General features: G+C 48.5%; 1 protein-coding gene across 1 annotated transcript in view; it reads right to left on the reverse strand.

Moving 5' to 3' along the window:
- Window positions 1-23,776, reverse strand: part of CRYBG1 (crystallin beta-gamma domain containing 1) — a 281,201-nt gene that overhangs the window by 32,055 nt on the left and 225,370 nt on the right. Inside the window, exons 3-8 of the mRNA XM_075554713.1 lie at window positions 18,447-19,969; window positions 11,369-13,706; window positions 7,851-7,898; window positions 7,645-7,763; window positions 6,044-6,206; window positions 3,638-3,777 (exon numbers count right to left, since the gene is read on the reverse strand). Of these exons, the coding sequence (XP_075410828.1) occupies window positions 3,638-3,777; window positions 6,044-6,206; window positions 7,645-7,763; window positions 7,851-7,898; window positions 11,369-13,706; window positions 18,447-19,969 (4,331 nt within the window). The remainder of the gene's footprint in view (window positions 1-3,637; window positions 3,778-6,043; window positions 6,207-7,644; window positions 7,764-7,850; window positions 7,899-11,368; window positions 13,707-18,446; window positions 19,970-23,776) is intronic.

Here is a 23,776-nt window from a genome sequence, read left to right on the forward strand (position 1 = left end):
AAATCTGCTGGCAATTTTTAAAGTTCAGAAGCAAGTTAAAATATTTTCGGGATACAGACGTTAGCAAGAAATTGCAACATAAGGAAATGAGAAAACCACAAGCCTGGGGGCAGTGGGGGTGCCGTGCTGAGGCAGGAGGAAGGGATCAGGCGGGCGGCAGAGGCTGCTACCGCAGTGTTGGCAATGAACTGGTTGTTAAGTGGGCTGATGGGCAAATGGGCGGTTTACCATTAGACTTCACAACTCACACATACACATACATTCCCCTGCTTATATCAAAGACCACATAACACAAATGATGAAAGAACATTTGGCTATTACAAAAAAGTACCTGGCCTGCCGGTGTGAACACTGCATCCTAGCACATGCTGGGCTGACAGGTAGCCCTAACCTGAGCGCGACCTAAGCCTCGGGGAGTCAGTGATGGTGTTTGGCCACAACACCTTCTAGTCCCTGAGGTTAGAAAGTTCCTTATTTCTAACAGAAATAGACTGGGGGACACACAACATGTCCTCACTTCCGGTAGGGATTAGCCAGCCGCACAAAAAAAAAAAATTACACTCTGTAGCATGTGAAAGGGGAATGTGCTTAGCGCGACAGTGAACTCTGCACATGAGAGCCTGGCAGCACCCTATTTGGTCTGTGTGTAGAAGAGCTGCATCTTGAGGGGCCGGCCCTGGAATAAACCTCTCCCTGTGATCTGAAACGACCCTCCCTCCACAGCGAAGACTGAGCCAAAGGGGTGCAGGTCCTCTGACTGAATCCTCTCAACCATCAAGATCCGACTCCAGCCGACCTTCAGAAGTCCACTGCCAAGTTCAGGGAGCCCCAATTTGACTTGACAGAGCGGACACTGGCCGAAGCTTGCTGCATCCGAACGGCACTAGAAGCAAACACCCAGACACAGACACAAACACCCGGGGGGTGGGGGGAGGAAGAAAAGCTGTCTGTTGCCACACTTTTGTCTATTATAAAACGAATCAGAGATGACAGGGCCATCCCTGCCACTCATGGGCAAAAGTTACCTTTACTGCAAAGAAGTGCCACTTATGTGCAGCTCAGCATGACTCAGCAGGGTGCAAGGCTGAGTCATGACACTGGGACAGTAAGGTGTTTGGCACATGCCTATTTGAGTCTTTTCTAAGTATTGTTTCTCAAATTAACACAGCTGTGCTAGAGAAGGGGGAGGGGAGCTGTTTGATGCCTTTGCTATGAGACATTAAAGGTTAAAAGAGGCTAAGGCATTTAGTTTGCCTAGAGGCCTCCTTTCCTTCCCAATCCACAAGTGAAATTGCCCAAGGCTCAGATGGCTTCTCTGAACTATACTCCCCCTTTGACATCTCGCCCAGCACAGGTTTAACTAGTCTCCAAACCCCACAGGGGCACTTCTTCCCTGTCTGGAGGGTCGCTGTGAGCCAGCATCAGAGATGATGCTGATGACTCCTAAATTTAGATCTCCTGCCTCTGCCCTCAAGCCCAGCACCACGTATCTACTCAGCCTCCTGAAGAGCACTTGAATGAGCTTGTCCCAGACCGAAAGCCTGAAGTTCACAGTCCCTCCCAGCCTGCTCCTCCAACACTCCTAGGTATCTCAGCCCCTCCTACTCTATGTACCACTTGTGCACAGGTCACATCAGTTCCACCTGCAAATGTATCCTGATTCTGATCACCTCTCACCACCGTGACCACTATCACCACTACCCAGGACTTGTCTACCTCTCACCTCCCCCCCCCCCACCATCATCCTGATCCCGAACAGCCCACTCCTCATCTCCCCTCAGCTATGACCCTATCTTGCCTGGATTATGCAATGCCTCTTACCTGGTTTGCTTTTACCACGCCTGCCTCTTTACAAAACATTTTCTAATGATCACATTAAAAAAATTAAACCAAATCGAAAGCCTCCAATCATTTCCCATGCAGCTGAAATTTAAATCTAAAATCCTCTGAGATCTAAAACACCTGGCATGATTGGGTCCTCCCCACCTATCTCTCGCTCTCCCCTCCAGCCACCTAAGCCTCCTGGCTGCTGCCCAAATTTACCAAGCTGGGCTTTGCCTGTGCTGCTTTTTCCTGCAAAGGGCACCTGCCCTCTCTCCTCCCCAAGCGAGCTGCACAGCTGCCTCCCTCACTCGGTTCAGAGCTGTTTCCACGGCACCCCGGCCACTCCCTCCACAACTGCACGGCTCACTGGTCCTCTGTCACTGTTTCTTGGAGCACTGAATGACTTCAGTACATCATCTGACACCTTGCATACGCACTTGCACGGTCTATTCCTACACAAGAACAAGCTCCGCTGGGGCAGTGGTTAAGGCTCTGAACCACTAACCGAGTCCGCGGTTTGAATCCACCCACCACTTTGCAGGAAAGACCTGGCAATTTGCTCCTGCAAAAACAGTGCTCAGCAAAGCACCTGGTGCGCAGCATGCTCAGTGAGCGAGGGAGCAGATGGGCCAATGGAAGCATGCGTCCCACGGACATGGTGTGGGCTCATATTTGTTCAAGTCCTTTATCTGTTCTACGCCACACCGCCAGAGCGCATACGGAACAACAAGTTTTCCTCATTCCACGTTTTTAATTATTCACCTTCAGAAATTCCATCAGCCTGCCAAGGCCTAAACCACAACCGAACTCCCTCCTGTTAGGTTGATCCCGACTGAGAACAACTCTCCGGGGCAGAGAAGAACTGCCGAGTGCTTCCAAGCGCTATGTAACTCCTTATGCAAGGAGACTGCCACATCTTCCTCCCACGGAGCAGCTGGTGGGTTTGAACCTCCCACCTTTCAGCCAGCAGTCGAGCACTTCAACCACTGAGCCGCCCAAGTTCCCTTGTGAAGGCCTTCAGGATACCACGTGGTGTGACTTTGTCCCTGCAGTTCTACAGCAGAAGCCCTTGCACTGTTCTCGGGAAGTAACTTCATACATCAAAAGGGACTCTTGAGCAATATGCTAACACTACACTAAATCCTGCCCGAACGCACAGGCCTGACAAAGCACCAGGACGGTCCTTCCTTGTTATTCTCTAGCTCGTGCCTGGAAGGAAGGCACCTTTCATAGGTCTTGGGGAGGTCGCCTGGCTTAGAAATGGCTGCTCTGTGGTGTGACAGTCTGCACTTTCTCTCCTCATTCCTCCCCGACCTCAGGCATTCATTCCCATCTGTGTTCACAGTCTCTTGCAGTTTCCTGTGGTTGGTGGAAGGAATGACATCGACAGACATCGGAGGACTGAGGACAACACTGGGAGAAAAACGTAGAGGGAGGGGCAGGTGTGCTGGCCCCCAGCCAGCTGAGCTCCGGGACACGGGCTATCCGTGTCCTGTGGATTACCGTGGAGGGAGAATCTGCTCGCTCAGCCTGCAGGAACCAGGTCCATAGTGGCAAAGAAGGCCCTGCATCAAAGTGCCGCTTTCTCCACACTGCCCCCACCCCAGGGGGTCATCACTTACAAGAGAAGGGAACCATCGCAGCCCAGATCCCAAAGACCCAGAAGCGTGTGCACCTTTTTAAAAACATACCCCTCAGTGAATAATTACTGAACAGGCCAATGAATTGGAGAAACTATACTTCATCTTCCCTGCCCCGTGCTATACTCCCACCCCGCACAAAGCTTCATGAAAATGGGATCTGAAATACTTACGTGCCCCAATGTACTTTAATGGAACGCGTTTTCTGCATTAACCCAAATCCCTGCATTTCTTCGGTATCATCAAAGTAGGAATTCTGAAGTCCTAACCCTTCTGGTTCAGTAAATAAGTCAATTTGACTCACTCTGTAATCCTGAAACAAACACACAGAGATTTGTAACAACAACGACACCACGTATGCAAGGGCCATTGTGCTTCTGCTGCACCTGGAACAAGCTGGAACACAGGGCGGCTGCCATTCTCTCCCTCTCTGCTCTCCTTCCACCGGACTCGCCTGTGAGCCTCTCTGGGGCACACCATGCCTCTCCGAGCGCATGCACACAATGGTCAGAGACGATTCCCCTGGCGTGAGAGCGAGCACCTTTATTTCCCCACAATCCCTCCAAGGACTGCCTCCCATAGGTTCCTTTGCGCTGACAGGGCAAGTCAAGGTCAGAGGCTCCAGTCTACAGACCGATTGTGCTTACTCTTTCTCAACTGTTTTGCACCTAGTGCCCTGTGGTAACTCTGCTCGGCCATGACTACACCTACAGAATGTTGGTTTGGCCTGAGTTGTAAAGATGAAGGTACACATTTTCAGTGAGTCATAAATCTCTGCATTTCACCCTGCCCTGCTCACTGCAGAAAGCTTCTCTTGGCTGCGTGCCTAAGCATTAATTGGTTATCTATTGAGCCTCTGTTCTGCTGCTGAACTCGGAGTACAGAAAAGGTTCTGGGGTACAGAAGAAATGCACATGTTTAAATTAAATCCGCTCAGGGAACATGCTACCATTACCATAAAAACAACTCCAGAGAACTGGAAAGGCAACCCTCTTGAATACATGTGGACTCAGGCTAATGCTTCAAGACATCACAATGCCCTCTAAAATAATGTAATTCATGGTGTATCTGAAACCACCAAAAGGCTCCCACCCCTCACCAGGACACCACTCGGAAACATGCATCTGAAGGAAATACACTATAAAATGTTAAGTTACTGAAGGCATAAACATGTTCATATCAGGCTATCTAAAAACTAGGGGACACGTAAGTTCCAATAAGCTTAGGAAAGGTAAAAGTGGGAATAAACCTCCAGTATGTGGTCACGGGGAGAGCATTTCCATCAAGTCAGCTTGCGCCAGCAGAAGCCTCTTTCAGAACGCTACTTTCTTTCCCCCTCCCTCTGTGGGAATCGCCAAATCCCCAAGTAAAAACAGCTTATGTATCTAAAAACAACAAAACCAAGTTCCCAGAGTCTGATGCTCTTAGGGAGCGTGGTCTTCAGGAAAACGGCAGGGAGGGGAAAGGGATGGAGAACTTCCGTGGGAAGCCCAGAGACGCAGTAACACCAGAGCATGTATTTGTACTACAATTCCAGAAAAGGAAAATGAGAAAGGGTGGGGAACTCACAAGATGAGCAGGGTAGACACTTCGTGGTAGTAGAAGTTGGATATTTTTAAAGATCCCTTTATTGGCAACATTATTTGAACAATGGGGGAAAAAACCCTCCAAATCCTACAAGTGATTAGTTCTACTAACTAGGCCATTTTGAAATGGGTTCCCACATCCCATTTAAGGCATATGACAGTATGAGTTTAAAACTTTTAAAAGATAAGTCACTTAGAATACAGATATCATCTAAGTCAATCAGAAATGTTGACCTAGGCAAGCCTGTAATGCCTCTGGCCAACTCTGTTACTCATACTTACTCTTAGTCACACTCATTTTAGAAATCACCTCGTTGTTCTTATTGAATGCCAATTCCCATCTTGATTTTATAAAACTAAAATGTTACGTTTCAGTGAAGCATATTTTGAGAAGGCTAAGAACCTTCCAATGTCCAAGAATGATTAAGACAGACTCTGAGACATTTCCCACATCAATAAATTTTATTCAATCCATAAAACAGCCTCAAATGCCTAGTTTTAAAACTTACATGAAGCCTCAGAGTTGAACTAGCAACTGAATTACTTTTAGATTCAAAGTTAAATGCTTTTAAGCCACACAAGGTAACCTACACTTACGTGGCAAGCAGAGGAGTAATTAAATCAGGGAATTTGTTCATTATAGAATTCATCAAGACCAGTCTAACAAGGTGTATTGAGGAGCTGGAGATGGGAGGCCTACAAGTGAGTGACAGGGCATTATATATAATTAATTTACCATAAGGATTTGATTGTCAAAAATTTTTACTCGATTATTCAATAATTTTACTCAAATGTTTCTTATCTCATCTCTTTAAAATATATTTAACTTAAAGATATCAACAAGGTAAAATATCTGCACGCTGCAATCAGGTATTTTCCCCTGTTGCTCACGTCAATGAACTTAAAATGATCACTTTCCTTAAGGCAAAATGAGGGCCTGGCACCCTTCTAAGTACTTGTGGAATGAAGAAATCTGGTTTTAACACGACCTACCTGGATCACGTGTCTGATTGAGCCAATCACCGTAGGCTTGGCTGCCTCGGTCTCATCATTTTCCAGATTCTCGTCTGCACCCCAGAGAGCAGAGAGTTCCAGTTCTCCTTCCTCTAAGGGAATGGAGGGCCCTTCAAAATTGGGCTTCTCATACAAAATCCAGCTAAGTAGAAAAGACAGAAAAATTGTTAGCCAGCCCTGGAGACAGAGGCTTTTGATTGCTCAAATATTCGGGCTAACCGCCACTATATATTTTGTATATTGATGACCGGTTTCATAGCGATTAAAATAATATAATCTCTCCTTAAAATTAAAGACTTGAGTGAAATTAATTGAACCTCTGAAAATTCAAGAACCACATCAAGATCTTCAAGTATTTTTAAAGCATCAACATGAACTAGGACGGTAAGGCACAAGTATTGCAACTAGGGCTATGCCAAGCAAAATGTGTTCAACCCGTCTTTGTGATCAGCTGCAAACACGTTCTCTCAGAACACACTCGTGTTAATCTCATTAGTGTCTCTTCACAAAAACTACTACTTTGCCATAAGCTAAAAATGATGTTGAGGTCAAGGCTAATATCAAATTTTAAACAAAACTCAAGTGAACGTCTTCCCACATCTTTTCGTCCTTGCAATGAGTTTGTGGGCGTGCCGCCCTATATGACAGCAGAGTTTTCGGTGGATCACGTGTTTCAAAGGAGGGCAGAAAGGACTTCAACGATGAATTCCAAGCAGAGAGCTCAGCTCAGACGGTGAGGACGGCTGGTTTTAGGACTCTGAAAAAGTGATCTTGACAGATTTTCTCAAAGGATACAGGATGATCGCAGGGCCCTGTTGGGAAGAAGTCTGAAGCAAACTGAAAACTGTACTGGTGAGGAAAAGGCCAGCAACGTATTCATGCTTTCATCAACTTAATCCAAACTATTTTATAGAAAAGTTAGAAAGCAAATTAAAATTTTAGAATAGGCTTTCATTGACCTAGCATAACAAGTTAACAATATTTCTCCTTACAGATGAAAGAAAAGTCCACTCCGGACCACGAGCAGGAGTCGAGTCCTTCTCACCGACCTCCCGGGACACACACACACACACACACACACACACACACACACACACACACAGCCTGTGACTAGCCCCAGGACACACACACACACACCACACACACCACACCACAACACAACACACACACACATACACACACACACAGCCTGTGTCTAGCCCCAGGACACACACACACACCACAATACAACACAACACACACACACACACACACACACACACACACACACAGCCTGTGACTAGCCCAGAGCACAGGAGGAGCCACAGGAGGAAAAGCAGCCTCTACGTCTCACTGGCAAAGTTTGCCTCCGCCTGTCACTCCTATAATGAAAAGGCATCTTTTAAGTGCTTTTCGTCCACAAGGGTTCGCCAAGGGTTTCAGAGTTAACTCCATAGCAACCGTTTGTGGTTTGCAGAGCAGTGGTTTCTGCCTGTCACATTGCTAAATGCATCGTCTTTCAAATTTCAAATAAGGACCAGGCATCGTGTCCAACAGGACCCTGCAGAAGGCAGGAAGTGGAGAGGCATGCGCTTTCTTACCACCCTCTAACGACTTTGATGAGGATCACTGGAGCGAGGGTCCACGAGCTACAGTCCAGGACGTCTCGGAAAACTTCCACGCACGCATCAGAGGCCTCGGGCTCACTGTAGATCACCAGCTAAAGAAACAGAGCGAGCAGGAGCTGACCCTGGGGCACTTCATCAGACCAACAGAAAACAAGCATAGGAGGAGATAATAACCTTACCTTTCCAGGCCGGGGGTTGATTTTATTTTGGGTACTTCCTCTAAGTGACTGTAATCAGGTAAACAAAACACAACCAATAGTTACACAACTCAGCAGAACAATCCTCTTTGCTACGTGCCACCCCCCTACCCCGCCGCCCGCACCCCCTGCCTAGTTCTTTAAGATGCCAGTTTTACAACTGATCAGCTTGAAGTATGCCCACTGATTGATGCCACCGCTACATTAAAACTCTTGAGTTTATATTGTTAAGTGGAGAGCGATCATTTTCCCATAACTGAACTTGCCATTTCAATCTCTTCTCAGCGTTCTAGGATATGCCAGGAAGTTCAGGGCCCCAAAGTCAGGCCCCTGTTGTGTAGAAAAACAATAAGAACACATCTAATTTATGAAACACACGAGCCAAGTACTTTTAATATAGTCTCAAATTGAGGGAAAATGTATTAATCACTTATATAAGAGAAGCTGAATTAATTTTATCTGTTCACATAACATCTCAGGAGATTTTGTTTTTTTCCATAGTCACATCTACTTACCATCACATAACTACTAATTTAAGGGGGGGGCAAATTTTACAACATAGATTGCATATGGTATACTTCATAAGTTCCCACACTTGATTAGACTACAGGCCCTTTTCAGAAAAGAAGTTTTTCACTGACCCCCCCTGGCAGTTAAAAACGTTTGCACTGTAGCCCATAAGCCAAGATAAAGTACAAGTATGTGCTTTTGCAGCCCCCTGGGTCATTGCAGCACCCCAGGGGGCAGTATCTAAACAGTGGGTACTTGTTCCCCTCTTTTTAATGAATAAACAACAACAAACCCATTCTCTTCCACCCTATAGGGCAGAGCAGAACTGCCCCATGTGGTTTCCAAAGCCATGAATCTTTCTGGAAGCAAACTGTCTCATCTTTCTCCCAGGGAGACAACCACCTCTGCCTTCCAGTTAGCACTGGCTCCACCACGGCTCCCTTTTGAAGAATAAATACATTTTTATATGGCTCCCAAACTAACCATTTTCAAGAGCATCTGAAAAGACCAGTAAAACCAGAAATGCGTACTACAATAAAATTACTAATTACACATGTAAAAGCATTACAAGACATGGACTACTCTCAGTGCTGACCTGGATGCCTACTCTAGGGGCTGCCTTTGGTCTGTCCCTCTTCACAGCTTGCATCTTATGGGAGCAGAATGTGCCCAGAGACCAGGGGAAGGCTCCCACAGAGCACCACCTGTCATCAAAACGGCATACACGTCTTGACCTTTACATACATATTAGAAGAGAGGATGAACAGAGAGCCTGAAACGTACACTGAAATTCAGGTAAGACAGTAAGGTCAGGCTAGTTATATAACCAGGATAGTCCAGAGCCTAACAGCAACAATAACAACAACAAAGAACAGGCTGTACAAAAATACATAGCTTTTTTTTTTTTTAAACTTCCCTTGACATGGGTTTCAAAGGGCTCCATAAGAAAACTAGGTCTATCCTGTCCTCAGGTTTGGGCAAGTAAGTGATCTAAGAATGCTTATGAGAGAGAGCCTATCAGTGAAGAGCCTCATGCCTTCTGGGGTTCTTGGGGGCAGGAAGGTAAAGAGAGACAGAGAGGCACACAGACCAATTGTTTGTGTATGTGTGTGCTCGTTTTGTTTACATCGGTAGTTCAAGCTGCTCCAAGGGCCCCTAAATGAGTCCCAAGACCTTTGGGGGGTCCACGGGACCACAGCTCTTTTCAGAGTAGCCCAGGTGATTGCCCATTCTCACTGTTTTCTCTCACAAGGTGCCCTGTGGCGTCAGCCGTCAGACTTCTCATGACTGCTAGGGAGGGTGCTGGTGCACTTGCATTTCAGCATCATTTTCTGGGTTAATTTCTAACAGTGCAAACCTGGATAGGCATCGTTGCCATAAACCAGAGCTCTTCAGGGGCCTTGGTCATTTTTAAAACTGTAAAGCAGTTCTGAGAATCAAAAAGATTCGACACCTTCTAGTTTACAAAAATCACATGAGCGGGGGAATCTGAACCTTTGCTGGAAACCTAATGATAAATATATTGGGCTGCTAACCGAAAGGTCAGCTGTTCAAAACCACCTGCTGCTTTGAAGGAGAAAGACAAGGCTTTCTAGTCCCTAAAAAGTTCGTTAACACCAGAGCATCTCTATCTTGTCATACAGGGTTACTGAGTCTGAATCAACTTGATGGCAGTGAGGTTTTATTAGTTTTCCAACATTATTTTCTCTGCCTTGTAACAAAAGCCGATACAACAAACACAACATGCTGCAGTGGCTGGCGTACACCCAGGAGGGTGCTCAGTGTCCTCGACCGAAAGCAACGAGTGGCTCACAGCCCACACGAGCCAATGCGCCTGAACCACGGGCTGGGCCCACAGAAGGCAGAGGCCATCCTCGTTTCTGGAGCCCCTGGGTGGTGCCAACAATGAACCGTGTGCTCAGCTGCTACCCCCAAAGCTGACAGTCCGTGTCTATCTGGAGGTGCTACAGAAGCAAACTCTAAGGAAACAGCTCTACCCTGACGCGCGCGGTCACTGAGGAAGAACCAACTCCACAACTGCTTACCCTGCCTCAGACAGCAGAAGCAACTTCAACACCCACAGGGGGCCTTTCTCTTCCATGGCCTTCCTTTAAGGTGGCATCAAGTGTGGTAACAAAAGGGCACACATTCACATCAAAAACTAAGTTTTAAAAAAGTCTGAAAACTAGCAATAAAAAAGATAGACAAATATTCATAGTTGTTCCTCAAAAGTCTGATTTTCAAAGTAATTTCCAGTATAATCAAAAGGAAAGATCTGACATACACACAAGATTTCTCCTAGATGTGTAGGAAAAAAAATATTTCTCTGATGAAAGTGGCTCACAAATAATCTCTCTCTCTCTCACACACACACACACCCCACCACCACCACCACCACACCCTAACAGGGACACACACACATACGCACACACACACCACCACACCCTAACAGGGACATACACACACACACACACACACACACACACACACAAACACACACCACCCCCCACCACCCCCACCCCGCCCCACCCCACACCACCCTACCCCTAGCTGGGGCCTTTCCAAACAGAAGAAGCTGTTTTACAAATCTTAAAAATCCTAAGTCCACTCCCATAAAGTATTAAGCATACTCATACAAAACTTGAGTAAGAAAAAGCATCCTGTCTGCTTCTGAACTCTCAAAATACTTTCCACAATGGGTAAATCTGCAAGTGCCTTAAAGCAGTCATAGTTTATTATCCCTGCTAGACCATAAATGCCTCCAGGGCAGAAATCTTACCACCTTTGTTCTAGAATCTTAAAGGTCCCTCACACCCAGGTTTTCAAACCATGCAGAACTCTGTGATGCATGAATAGAAAGCAAGCGTACAGGAAGACAAGCTTGTCTAAAAGACTAACAGCACGAACTACGCATCACCCTCCTTCCCTTTCCACTCGCATTCCAACCCACCCCCACCCCCCCAACAACAAATCAGGGTGTTTCCACTTACCATTGAGTCTGATAAGGACAGTCCAGAGAAAGCAATGTTTGGGTCATACCGGCTGGATTTGAAAAGACCCATGAAGTCTGTGTCGCTGCTTCCAAAGTTGGGCAGGCTGGGGTTGAAAGCACTTTCAAGATGACTCGGGTTCTCTGGATCTTCGTTGGTCTTCAGTTTGGAAAATTCAGAAAATTTCACTTCTGGCAAGTGCAGGTTGCTTCGGGAATCTACATTTTTTTTGGCTTCCTCCTTGTGCAGGTATTTGTCCATGTAGCTTGGGCTTTTGAAACCAGAATGAGCTGTGGGCGCCGAGTCGAAGTTGAAGACCTTCAGGGAGTGGTTGGGTAGATGCGGTTGCTGGGTGTCTGCCCCACAGGGTGGGGCGGCCTCCGTCCCGGGCTGTAACCCTGAAGAGCGCGAAAGAGAACTGTTTGGGGAAGTGCTGAAAGACGTGGTCATGGTCTTGACTGATGTCACCGAGGGAGAAAAGATTTGGTCTGGCGGTAAAGTAGGTGCCAACATGCTGGAGAAGAGCGCACTCTTTTCTAGGCGGGACCTCTTAACTCCACCATTTGTAATGTCCCTGCTCTCTTTGTCACTGGTTCCTGGAGGCAGCGCGGGTTCCTTTTGCCCATCCGGGTTAGTTTGCAGGGACCTGAAGAGGATGCTGTGCTCGGTAGAGGCCCGCTTGGGCCTCAGTCTGGATTTGGCATCCAGGTTCTGCATCAGCTGTAAAGCTGGGGACATGTCGGCCAGACTTTCCTTTTTCTTCCCTAAGCCCACGGTGAACACGCTGGGATCAAACACTTTCTCTAAGTTGTCTTCATGAATAGGTGGCATGGCGAAGTGAGGGGTGGGAGAGCTGGGCACCCTGGCCTTCTTTTTCTTCTGGGGCACACACACAGAACTGTCCATCTTTTTAATGATTTCAGTGAATTTCTCCATGTCCGAGGAAGAATCAAGGATACTGTCCTCACTGCCAGCAGAGATGTTCAGACGCCCAGCAGGGCTGTCCTGGCCATTCACTACAGGGTGATCTGGCCTTTGCAGAACTTCTAACCTCTTCCCGCTGTAAGGAGAGTTGGTCGGGCTGGATTCTGCCGTGGGGGCCGGTTGGCTGGCCTGAGTTGGGGCCTGGCTAGGCAGAGTGTTCTCTGACACCCGTGGCATGGCTTGTGGGCCCGGGTTTGCGGTGTGTTCCTCTTTGCCATGAGTGGGTTTGGGTGATGTGCTCTTACTGGCCAGAACTTCCTCCTTCTGGGGAGCACAGCTTGCAACAGAGACGACTTCAATTTCATTGTTGTGTAAACTTGACAACTGAACCTCTTGAACTTCAGAGTGATCCGAGATGATCTGGGAGTTCACATCCTGGGTGTTCTCCACAGGAAGCATGAAGGATCTGACCTGGACAAGAACCTTGGATGGGCACTCATCTACCACAGCCTCTGCGGACAAGGGAGGGGTCGCTTCGCCTCCTCCTCCAGGTTCGGAGAGGGGTGTGTTCTCACGATCCTGAGGAGACGCAGGAAACACTCCTCCATTATGGTTTCCTGGCACATGTGCATCCGTGCATGGTAAACTGCTCATGGGCCCTTGGGCACACATGTCTTCGGGAACATCCACAGGGCTAGGTGCAGATGTCGAGAGAAAAGAAGGTCCATTAGATGACTCAGCTGGGGGCTGTGAGTCACAAACCGTGTCCTCTGCCTTGGGTACCGCTGGTGGAGGTGAATCTTTGGTATTAAGGTGGATGGCAATATTTGGGGATGGATCAGTCATATGTTCAGGTTCAAGCCTTTTGCTGTTGGCAGCCTTCAAGTTGTCCGCTCCCAAGAGCGTGTGGTCCCTGACCGGGGCCAGAGCAGCAGCCACTGAGGGACAAGCAGCATCTGGGTGCACTTCTGCTTTCTCTCCTTGGTTAAGCTGAGTACTGAGTGCTTGATCCTTGGCCGGATCCCCTTCTGTTCCTCTCACACTGGGCCTCCTAGCCCCCGTCTCCTCCTCAGGGACACCTTTGGGTTCTACAGGAGTTTCCTTCGCCAGCACACCATTGTGGTGACTGTTGGGCATTACTTTCTTTTCAGGTTGCTCCATTTCCTTGGCCTTCTTGGCTAAATTCAGCTTTGCGCGGCCAACAAATGTTTTATTAGCAGGAGGGATGTTCCTGGTGCCTCGAGAGTCGGCGTGTCTTGGGCTACTGTTGGCCCGTTTGTTTTCAAATAAGGAGATTTTGGTAGCAGTGTTTCCCTTGTGGACTGGCTGGCTAAAAGGATTCTGCTCATTTCCCAAGCTGTCAAGATTCTTGGGCTGTTTAAGATTTAGCTCCACATGTTTGGGCTTGGCAGGGCTGCAAGAACAAAGCAGAAAGATGTTATTGGTCTAGCTTTACAAAGGGAACACACAAGCCAATTTACTTCCAAGTCTATGAGAAGTCAACGGGTTTCTGCACATTTGCTTTTCATGAAACTTTCTTAAAAATCCTAAATACACTGTTGAAGATTTTTAATGGGCAGTCTGCTGGTTCATGAGGAATGAACAGATAACATGGGGAAGAAATTCTGAGTTTTCACTCACTGAATAAATGTATGGAGTACCTAATTATGTACGCATTGAGTACTCCATACCTAATATGTATGCATACACGTTAGGTACTCCATACATTTATTCAGGGGACATGTGTGTACATGTGTGTATATGTGTGGACATGTGTGTACATGTGTGTGAAGGAGCTCTGGTGGCATAGCGGTTAGGAGCTAGGCTATGATACTCATGGTCAGCAGGTCGAAACCATCAGCAGCTCTGGGAGTAGAAAGATTGTTTTCTCTACTCCTTTAAAGAGATGGCAGTGGCTTTGGTTTTCTAAGAATATATATGCCCTGATGGCACAGTGGATTACATACTGGGCTGTTGCCTGGTCAGCAGTTCAAAACCACCAGTCCCTCTGAGGGAGAAAGAAGAGGCTTTCTATTCCTGTGGAGAGTTACCAGCTCAGAAACCCACAGGGGCAGTTTTATTCTGTTCTATAGGGTTGGTAGGAGTCAGTATTGACTCAATGACAGTGAGTTTAAAGGTTTTTTAAAAAAATTATTTTACTGCATTAAAGGCCATCATAAGCACATAAAAGGATTTCTTTAGCAATGACTCAGGCAGATTTGTCACCATTTCCTGGTCTACCTCCCCAGAAGTGTGTCTCCTTTTTCTGGTACATGTCTAGGGTATAATTACCTCCAAATACAGATACCAGGCTTTGAAAGTACAGCGTGTTTACATGCTGCTCTGGCATGAGCTGGCTCCGGTGCTGCCTTTTATGCTAATTATCTGGGTGAACTTGGTCAAATCACCTTACCTTTCTGAATTCCACCTGCTCTACTGTAAAAAATCGTTTAGAGCAGAAATCTTTCTTTCTTTTTTAACATTATGCTTGCAAGGAAATGTATAAATTCTCTTGAGGGACCAGGGTGAAGGGTGGTAGGGACAGAGAGCAGAGGATGACCCCCTCTCACGCAGAATCACTTCCATGTCTGTTATGCATCCCCTTCTACCCACCTATGCTTTCTGAGAAGCATTCTAAGATTTAAAAAAAAATACCCAAACAATCTAAACCATTGGTCTAGTGGTTTAGAAAATAGGATGGTTGTGAGATAAAAATAATCAAAACATTTGCAAGTTTTCATTCATGGATTGAGAAGTATTGTACATTATTTAGAGGATGAGGAAACCAAGTACAACAGAAGATCGAGAATTTCAAGTTTTTTAAAATTCTATGAAAGTACTCAATGTGGTGTCGACCAATGGAGATCCCCTCATAGAGGGGTTTAGGAGAGGAGATGGGTTAATTAGGGTGTGAGGTAGTATCGATGAAGAACACAGCTTTCCCCCGGATCCTGGATGCTTCCTCCCCCCAGCTACCATGATCCGAATTCTACCTTGCAGGGCTGGATAGGACAGAGGCTGTACACTGGTGCATATGAGGGTTGGAGGTACAGGGAATCCAGGGTGGATGATACCTTCAGGACCAAGGGTGTGAGGGACGATGCTGGGAGAGTGGAGGGTGAGTGGGTTGGAAAGGGGGAACTGATTACAAGGATCCACATGTGACCTCTTCCCTGGGAGAGGGACAGCAGAGAAGGGGGGAAGGGAGACTCCGGATAGGGCAAGATATGACAAAACAACGATGTATAAATTACCAAGGGCATATGAGGGAGGGGGGAATGGGGAGGGAGGAGGGGAAAAAAAAGAGGACCTGATGCAAGGGGCTTAAGTGGAGAGCAAATGCCTTGAGAATGATTGGGGCAGGGAATGTATGGATGTGCTTTATACAATTGATGTATGTATATGTATGGATTGTGGTAAGAGTTGTATGAGTCCCTAATAAAATGTAAAAGAAGAAAAGAGAAAAAAATGATTAGGGCAAAGACTGTACAGATGTGCTTTATACAATTGATGTTTGTATATATATGAACTGTGAAAAGAATTGTATGAGCCCCAATAAATTGTTAAAATTAAAAAAAAAAGACCAGAAAAAAAAAAGAAGAAAGTACTCAATGTGATATCTGCTCATAAATATCTTCCAGGCAGAGCTTCTTCCAATCTCTCTATGGAATACCAGGCTCTCTAACGGTGGCCCACAGCTTCCACTCAAAAGCAAAACCAACTTCGAATCCTTACCTTAAAGATACATTTTCAAAACCAGTGAGCTGATTAGACACGGGGAGTTCATAAATGCTATCTGTGAGAGATCCTCACATACTAAGAAATGTACCTTTAGATAAAAAGTCTTAACTGATCTGCTCTTGAAGGAGTACACACGTCCAGCATCAAAGTGAATCTGATGATGCACAGGGACAGGGCTATGGTCCAGCCAACAAACTACCTTCAGGACAGCAGACACATTAAAGATTTATACCAAGATCAAAACGCCTTTTACAGCCAAACTTTCTGTGCTATTAAGCTCTGCTACCAAGAGTCACAATTACCTAGTTCAGACTGATTACAAGGAAGGCTCCTATAATTCATGTCATAATGCTTTCATTATAATATGATAGGGGAAATGCTAAAGTCTAAACAGCCCTAGTTACAGTTCAAAAGGGAAAATTTCCTTATTCTAAATATCCCACTTTGGGAATTCCGACCTTCACCACCAGCACCCGGCACTGTAAGGGAACTGGAAGAAACAATGTTTTAACAGCATCAAGAAGCATGGTGATTCATACTCGGTTTTCAAGGAAGATAAAAGTTCTTTCTGTCTCAAATTTTTTTAAATTTCTGATTAAAACCTTTACTTGGAAATACAGTCATAATAAGAATTAAAGAGACTGAAAAGAAGAAAAACCCGTTAGTCAAACAGAAGTGAGTCAAACAAAAACCGGGTTGGGGAGGAACAAATTTCTCATTTCCATAGTTGAGAATTCACAATGTTCAAGGCACCGAGTAAACTAAGATTCAAGCAACTGAGTGGTAATGAAATTCCTCTAGCTAGAAAAGAACCAGTGGAGAGAAAAAGGCATTGGGAGTCACTGTAATACAGGAACTGGTACAGGAGAAAAGTTTCATTGTAAGATCCCTTTCCTGCTGCTTGTTTACTCTACTCAACAGTGTAACATTTCTGGTTTTTCCACCGTGAGCTCTCGTTGGAAGGCAGGTGAGGCTTGCTCAATCAGCTCCACAGTGTCTTTCTCTAAGGCTGGCTCACACTTAAGAGGCTTGGCCATCCAGTCACACGGATCTTCTCCAAATAGTGGGCATCATTCGGCGCTTCCTCCAGCATGCCACTGCCATTACAGAACACATAAGTGACTGTACCAAAGGCCTCCCTCCGGGTTGGCAGTTGGTGAAATAATTCCAGTTACTCATTAAGTGCATATTCCCACCAGCTGTTTCTCCAAAAGACCTCCTACTCTGAAGCTTACTTATCCAAGAATTCCAAGCGTCAGGAAGAAACTGGTCAGTTCAAGAAAAATGACACTGTGAAAACGCCAACTCTGGTCATGAATGTGAGAATCAGAAGAGGGGAGCTGCTCGGTTTTTCACAGAGCTCCCTGCGCAATAAGGAGGGGAAGTGAGGGGCAAGAGGGGTGGCATGGAGTGCCCTCTGCTAGCAAGTGCAAATGACTTTAATCATCTGGGCACAAGCCCCACCTCCTCCCCAAACTAGCAGAGATATCTGCCTCCCAGCTACTGCCCCAGCCTGTACATCTATTTGGTAACTTAATCAGGTAACACCTCCCACTGCGATTTCACATGTCTCTAGCTCTAGCTCTTGTGCCATACTGGGCCACAAACTGTTCAAAGGGCCATGTACTAAATAGTGGTGCTTTTGGGTTTTGTGTTTAATTTCTCATAGTGCCCACCTACACAATACCATACACAGAAGGTCCTCAATACACATTTGTAAAATCAATACATTTACCAGCCACGAGTCACCGTCTGTGGTTGACTTTAATCCTCCCAATGGCCTTTTATTTAGAAAATATTCTGTCAGTAAGAACAACACGAATCCTCCTTCAGCAGGTGAAAGTTACATTTCAAACCAGGGCCGGAAATACCACCGCATTCCCTGACAGAGTACAGGAAATGCAGCAATCAAGATGGGGGTGTGATAAAATCTTTCTGCTTTGAACGCTTCAGTAAGTCACTAAATTCTATAACGGGTTCCTAACCCATACGTGACAAAGCTACTGGATCGCACTATACATGTTAGTATTTACTTGCAGCATGTTCACGTTGACTATAAGTATAGGGATGTGTTTTAGAAGCCACTGCCTAAGCATGCTGATGCACATTTTTAACCAAGAATTCAATCAGTTCCTGTCTCACTGTGTAGTTTTAGTTCCATTACAACGTACCCCCTGAAGCTCAGGAGAGACTTCGTTGTTTCATTCAGTTTAATCTATTTAATCTGACATGGAAACCGACGACGCTGCCAAATGTGGCATTTCCTTACACCTGGACCGTGTAAGCCAGCCTGTCACTGCCTTCAATTCAACGCACAAAGGCGGGAAAGTACGTGCAGTCAGTTCTCCCAGAGGCCGCCCAGGACCGCTTTGGACAGCGCAAACCAGATGGCCCCAGCACCGCAACTACTTACAGGGTCACTTTGGTGGTCACCGTCGACCTGCCGGGGCCGAAATGGTTCCTGGGCCTGGCGCCGTCCGCGTCTGCCCCTCCGGATCGGCCCGCGTCCCTGCTCCGGCCGTCGAGGTGGGTGGGGAGCGGGCCCCTCTTGTGCTCGGGCTTGAACTCCTGCAGCAGCGAGCTGCTCTTGACCGTGAGCTCTCGGGGGATGACCCGGGCCGCCTCCTCGCCGCTCTCAGCGCTCTTGGCGTCGGGCGCCTTCTTGGGCAGGGGCTCCTTGGCCGGGGTCCGCGGGCCGCTGGCCGGAGGGGTGGGCACGGCCTCGGGAAGGCGGCTGCGGCCCCTCCGCTTGGTGGGAGACGAGGCGGGAGGCGGCGCTCTGCTGCGGTCCTCCCCCCGGGTCTGCGCTTTGGGGCCGGGGCTGGCCTTGGATTCCGGGCTGCTGGCGGCGGCGGCGGCGGCAACGGCAACGCCCCCGTCCGGGGCCGTCAGCGGCGATTTCACTTTCTTTTCGGTGGAGACGTTCTCGGCGGCGGCGTGGGGCGCCACCTCGTCGTCGAACACCGCGTCGTCCCGCGCGGGGCTGTCGGGCAGCGCGGCGTCGGCGCCGGGGGAGTCGGTCGACTTCTGCGACTTCCTCCGCCTGCCGGACCTGCGCCCGCCGGACCTCTTCTCCATGTCGTCCGGGTCGCCGCAGTCGTCCGCGTGCGCGGCGCCCTCAGCCGCCTCGCCCGCCGGGGCCGCTTCTGTCTTGCTCAAGTAGATGTCCAAAGTGAGCACCTTGGGATGCGCGCGCGCGCCGGGCCCGGCCCGGCCGCTTCCCGGCGCGGCTCTGTGCCCCGCGCCCTCGCCCGCAGGCTCACCTGGCGGGACGGAGGCGTCCTCCGGGGACCCCCGACAGCCGGGGTCAGCGGCGCCCCCGAGGACCCGGCCAACCACTCCGCCTAGTCCTCCCGCGGGCCGCTCCCCGGTGGGCGTCCCCGGCAGAGCCCCCGGACCTCCGACGGCCTCCTGCTCGCCGCAGCCAGCGCCGAGCGCAGGGTCCTCCCCCGGACTTGGCGCGGGCGTCACTGCGAGCTCTCGCCTGGGGGAATCCTCTGGCGAGGAATGCGGCTGTTTGGCAGCGGGGGTGGCACCTGGGAGAGTCGCTCCCTGGGCCTCCGGAGGTTCCGATGGAGGTGAAGCACTTTCGTGGCACTGCTGCACCTCGGCCGCCTCCACCTCACGGCTGCTCGAGCCCGGGGTCAGCTCGGCGTCCAGGGGGCCAGCCCCGACACCGCACTCCGAGCCCTGGCCCTCGGGCTCGGGCGCGACACCCGCAGGGCACGCGTCGGGGGGCGGGAGCTGGCCGCCCGGCGAGGTACTCTTCTCACCCTCCCGCTCGCAGAGTTTAGCAGGCGCTCCGTTTTGGGGATTTGAGCTGGCGGGACCCTCGAACCCGTTTCTGGTGTTCCTTCTCCTTCCTGCCGTGAACAGGTTGCCAAGTTTCCCCAACACTGGCTTTCTTTTGTTCTCCTCCGGTGGCTGTGCCCTGGACTGAAAACAAAGCAAAGGGAAAACAGTGAGAACAGGGTTTCCCCTGTTAAGGAGTCTGCTACTGCAAGTCAAGAAAGCCGTGTCTTTCGTTACATCCTTTCAAACAAATAAACTCGGGGTTAGTTCTTGAATCGTCTTAGCAAAATTTAAAACAATGTTGTCTCTAACTGGGATATTCCCTCTGCGAGGAAAAGTCCAGAGAGCCACATGTACAACGGAAAGGGCTCCCAGCTCACGTCCCAGGGCGCTGCAGGAGGGGGCAAACACTCGGTCCGTGCGGTGGGATTCTTCGCGGAAAGGAAGGAGAAGGGGGGCGGGAAGGGCAGTGCGGCCCAGCACTACAGGTACTCCGGAGCAGCAAGAAGCCCTTGGGGATCAGCTCAGTGGCCCAAGGAAAACATTAGGAAACCTCGCTGGCATTCAGCACCTGGGCCGCGCCCGGCGCTCCAATGGGAGAGGCGCGCGGGCTTCCAAACGCCCGCGCGCGCCCCGCCGAGCCCAGCCCGCAGCCGGGGCGCCGCCGCGGAATTTGCCCTCGGCCGAAAGTCCTCACATCCACACCGGGCAGAGTGGACTTACTACTCCTGGTTTTTCCTTTCTGGGGGTACTGAACTACTGACCTTGCAGTTAGCGACCCAGCGCGTAACTATGCCACCAAGGCTCCTGGGGAGGGTCCCGGGAGCGTAATGACCCAGAATAGCCAGGGCCGGGAGGCAGACAGGACTGAACGCTGGAGTTCAACGCTTCTGCTCACTCACCGGGACGGAGCCCTGGCTTCCGTCCCAATCCCGGCGGACTCAAAAGTGCGCGCCAGCGGGAGCCCCCGGGCCGGCTGCCCCTCTGGCAGGGAGCAGGCACCACCAGCCAGGGAGCTACGCGGGTGCCGGACGGGGAAAAGCCGGCGCTGCTTACCACGCCCGGAGCCAAAGGGCTCTCACCTGGTGCCAGCACCCGAAGCAGCCCGGGAGCTCGGCGGCAATCAGTAAAAACAAACCCTCCAATGAGCGCTCCCCGGAGCCCGGGTTGGCTGGACTCCTGGAGCAGGTATGTGAGAGGCAGGCAGGAATAGGGGATGGACCTGGAAGTGGGAGGGAAGCCTTTTTCTGAATAAACGACTCCTCCTCCCTCCCAGACTACTCAGGCGAGTACCCGTGGCTAAAAGAAGTGGTAAGAAAGGCCCTTCCCAGACTCCGGATAGGGCAAGATATGACAAAATAATTTATAAATTATCAAGGGTTCATGAGGGAGGGGGGAGTGGGGAGGGAGGGGAAAAAAGAGGACTTGATGCAAAGGGCTTAAGTGGAGAGCAAATGCTTTCAAAATGATTAGGGCAAAGAATGTACAGATGTGCTTTATACAATTGATGTATGTATATGTATGGATTGTGATAAGAGTTGTATGAGCCCCTAATAAAATGTTAAAAAAAAAAAGAAACCAGGGGACTTATAGAAATTGAAGACCATCCATGATCATGGACAGGACTTGAAATAGTCTAAATGTCATTAGTACTGAAAACAATCTATAAGTTCAAAGCAAATGTAAACCCAGTCCCACACAATTATTCAAAAATGGAAAAAGTAATCAAAAAATTTATATAAAGATGATAAAGCATTATTCAAAAACAAAAAAATAAAGAGACAGGTTAAGTCTGGCCACTGACACCCGTGGGGGGCGGGGGGGAAGGCCCTTCCACGCTCAGCACTCAAGTGACTAGCTGGAGTCCTGTTGCGGCCCAAAGGGCCTCATCCTCATCCTTCTAGGAAGGTTAATTTTGCAGTATCAACTGGTGTGCCAAATGATCTCCGAATCACTCTTTAAAGCAGTTCCATTCCATTTGGGCTTTACGCCTATCAAGGTTGGGATGGTGAGAAATTGAAAAATAAAGCCTGGAGTTACCTAACAGGGTCAGCAAACAATCAGGGAGCACAGTCCTGGCACCAAACCACCATCATGGTACCTTAATCCCTTTGCCAACGTGGAGACTTAAAGTGGGCGTGGGGGTAAAGAATCCAAACCCAAATTCACTGCCATTGAGTCAGTGCCAGAAGGAATATAGGCATGACTTCAATCCAAGTTTTCAGCTTCCAACTTGTACTTTTTGGATGACACCACAGGGCCTTCCACTTTCCTGGGTACTGAAGGTGCAGCAGACACCTCTGAAGCAAAGGCGGCCGAGAAATGGATTCCAGCCCACCAGCATGTGCGCAGAATGAGCGCAGCCGACTAAGCGAACCTGGCCCGGGTTTGCTGCTGATTTGAGAAGCACCTGGTAGGTAGGCTTTGGAACTAGCCAGCGGCCATTCCAGGGTTTTGTGCTTGAGTTGATATATTTAGAATCGAGCCGAATTTTGATGGGTAATCTACTCTTTCGATGATGGTGGTAGAATGTTGGTGTCATTTAAGAGACTATTCAAATACTGCAGTTTCTTAAGGACCACATTTGGACTGCGTGGCTACTTACTCATCAGAGATTACATGCTTTTAAAAGAAGCAATTCGTGCTTACTTGGCCCTCCTTATGCCCCACACACTTACTAAGTGAAAACCATATTTTCTCATTTAACCCTCCCAACTACCCATAAGGGAGGTCCTCTCTATGCCCACACTTGACACAGTGACTTGTGCCCGCCCAAGGTCCGACAGGCTTGTAAGGTCTTTCTAACTCTGGCGATGGAGCGCTTTGTCTCAAATGCCTGGATGGACTTCAGAGATGTCTTTAACAATAGCCAAGAAAATAAGTTTGAGTCTATTGGCTTAAGCCCAGCCCATGTCAGAATAAAATGGCTGAGTGTGTGTATTATCCTGTCCTGCCAATGATGTTGCAATCCATTTTTCCCAGGCACTGAAAGACACCCATCAGCAGTCCTTTCTGTGCTCAATGCAGGCCTTCCCAACCCCACCCACCCCCTTTCCTTTTTGGCTATGGCTGTGTTTAACAGAACTGGCGGCTCTTCCTAACTAGGCCTCATCAACAATTCCTCCCACCACAGGGGAGCCTACTTACTGCTGGCCAGGCTGCTCTGTTGAAGACTTACAATTCTAGTTTTGTTTACACACGCCTGTTCATAGCACCTTGGTTCATAACCGAACAATGTTAGGTTGTTTCAAAACAACAACTTTAGGTTGTTTCCAAACTGGAAACAAATGTCCATCACTGAGTAGATGGATAAACAAGTTGTGGCACATTTATACAGCAGACTACTACTCGGTGGGGCTGAATTTCTGAAACTTGTAACAACGTGGCTGAAGCATTGGGGTTCTAATTGGAGCTTTGGTGGTGCAGTGGTTACACATTGGCTGTGAGCTGCACGGTTGGCGACCAGTAGCTCCTTGGGAGAAAGACAGAGTTTTCTACTCCTATAAACAGTTACACTCTTGGAAACTCACCGGGGTTCCCGTTGTGTCAGCACTGACTTGATGGCAGTGAGTTTGGTTTGGGGTTTTATGGTTCTCTTTATAGGACATCATAGAAAATGCAAATCTATGAATACAGCGATAACAAGTCAGTGGTGGCCTGGGAAAGTGGGGGAGGGACTGACTGGGAAGAGGCATACAGAAAATGTTTCATACTTTGAATGACAGGCCCCCATTTACAGGGGAATGCAGTTTTGCCCCACGAAAGGCTTCGTCCCTGTGAATCTCCAGAATCACTTCTCAGGACAAGATCCTCTGAGTAGGGCTCAGAGTGCCCATTTAATCCATGGTCACACCTTTGAGGAACTAAACCCACAACCAGGGAGTAAATTCCAATCACGACGGAAGAGTACAACTGTCCTGGTGGGTTTCCCAGGCTGTAACTCTTAATAGG

The sequence above is a fragment of the Tenrec ecaudatus genome, chromosome 7, assembly GCF_050624435.1.
Source record: "Tenrec ecaudatus isolate mTenEca1 chromosome 7, mTenEca1.hap1, whole genome shotgun sequence".
In the NCBI taxonomy this organism is placed as follows: domain Eukaryota; kingdom Metazoa; phylum Chordata; class Mammalia; order Afrosoricida; family Tenrecidae; genus Tenrec; species Tenrec ecaudatus.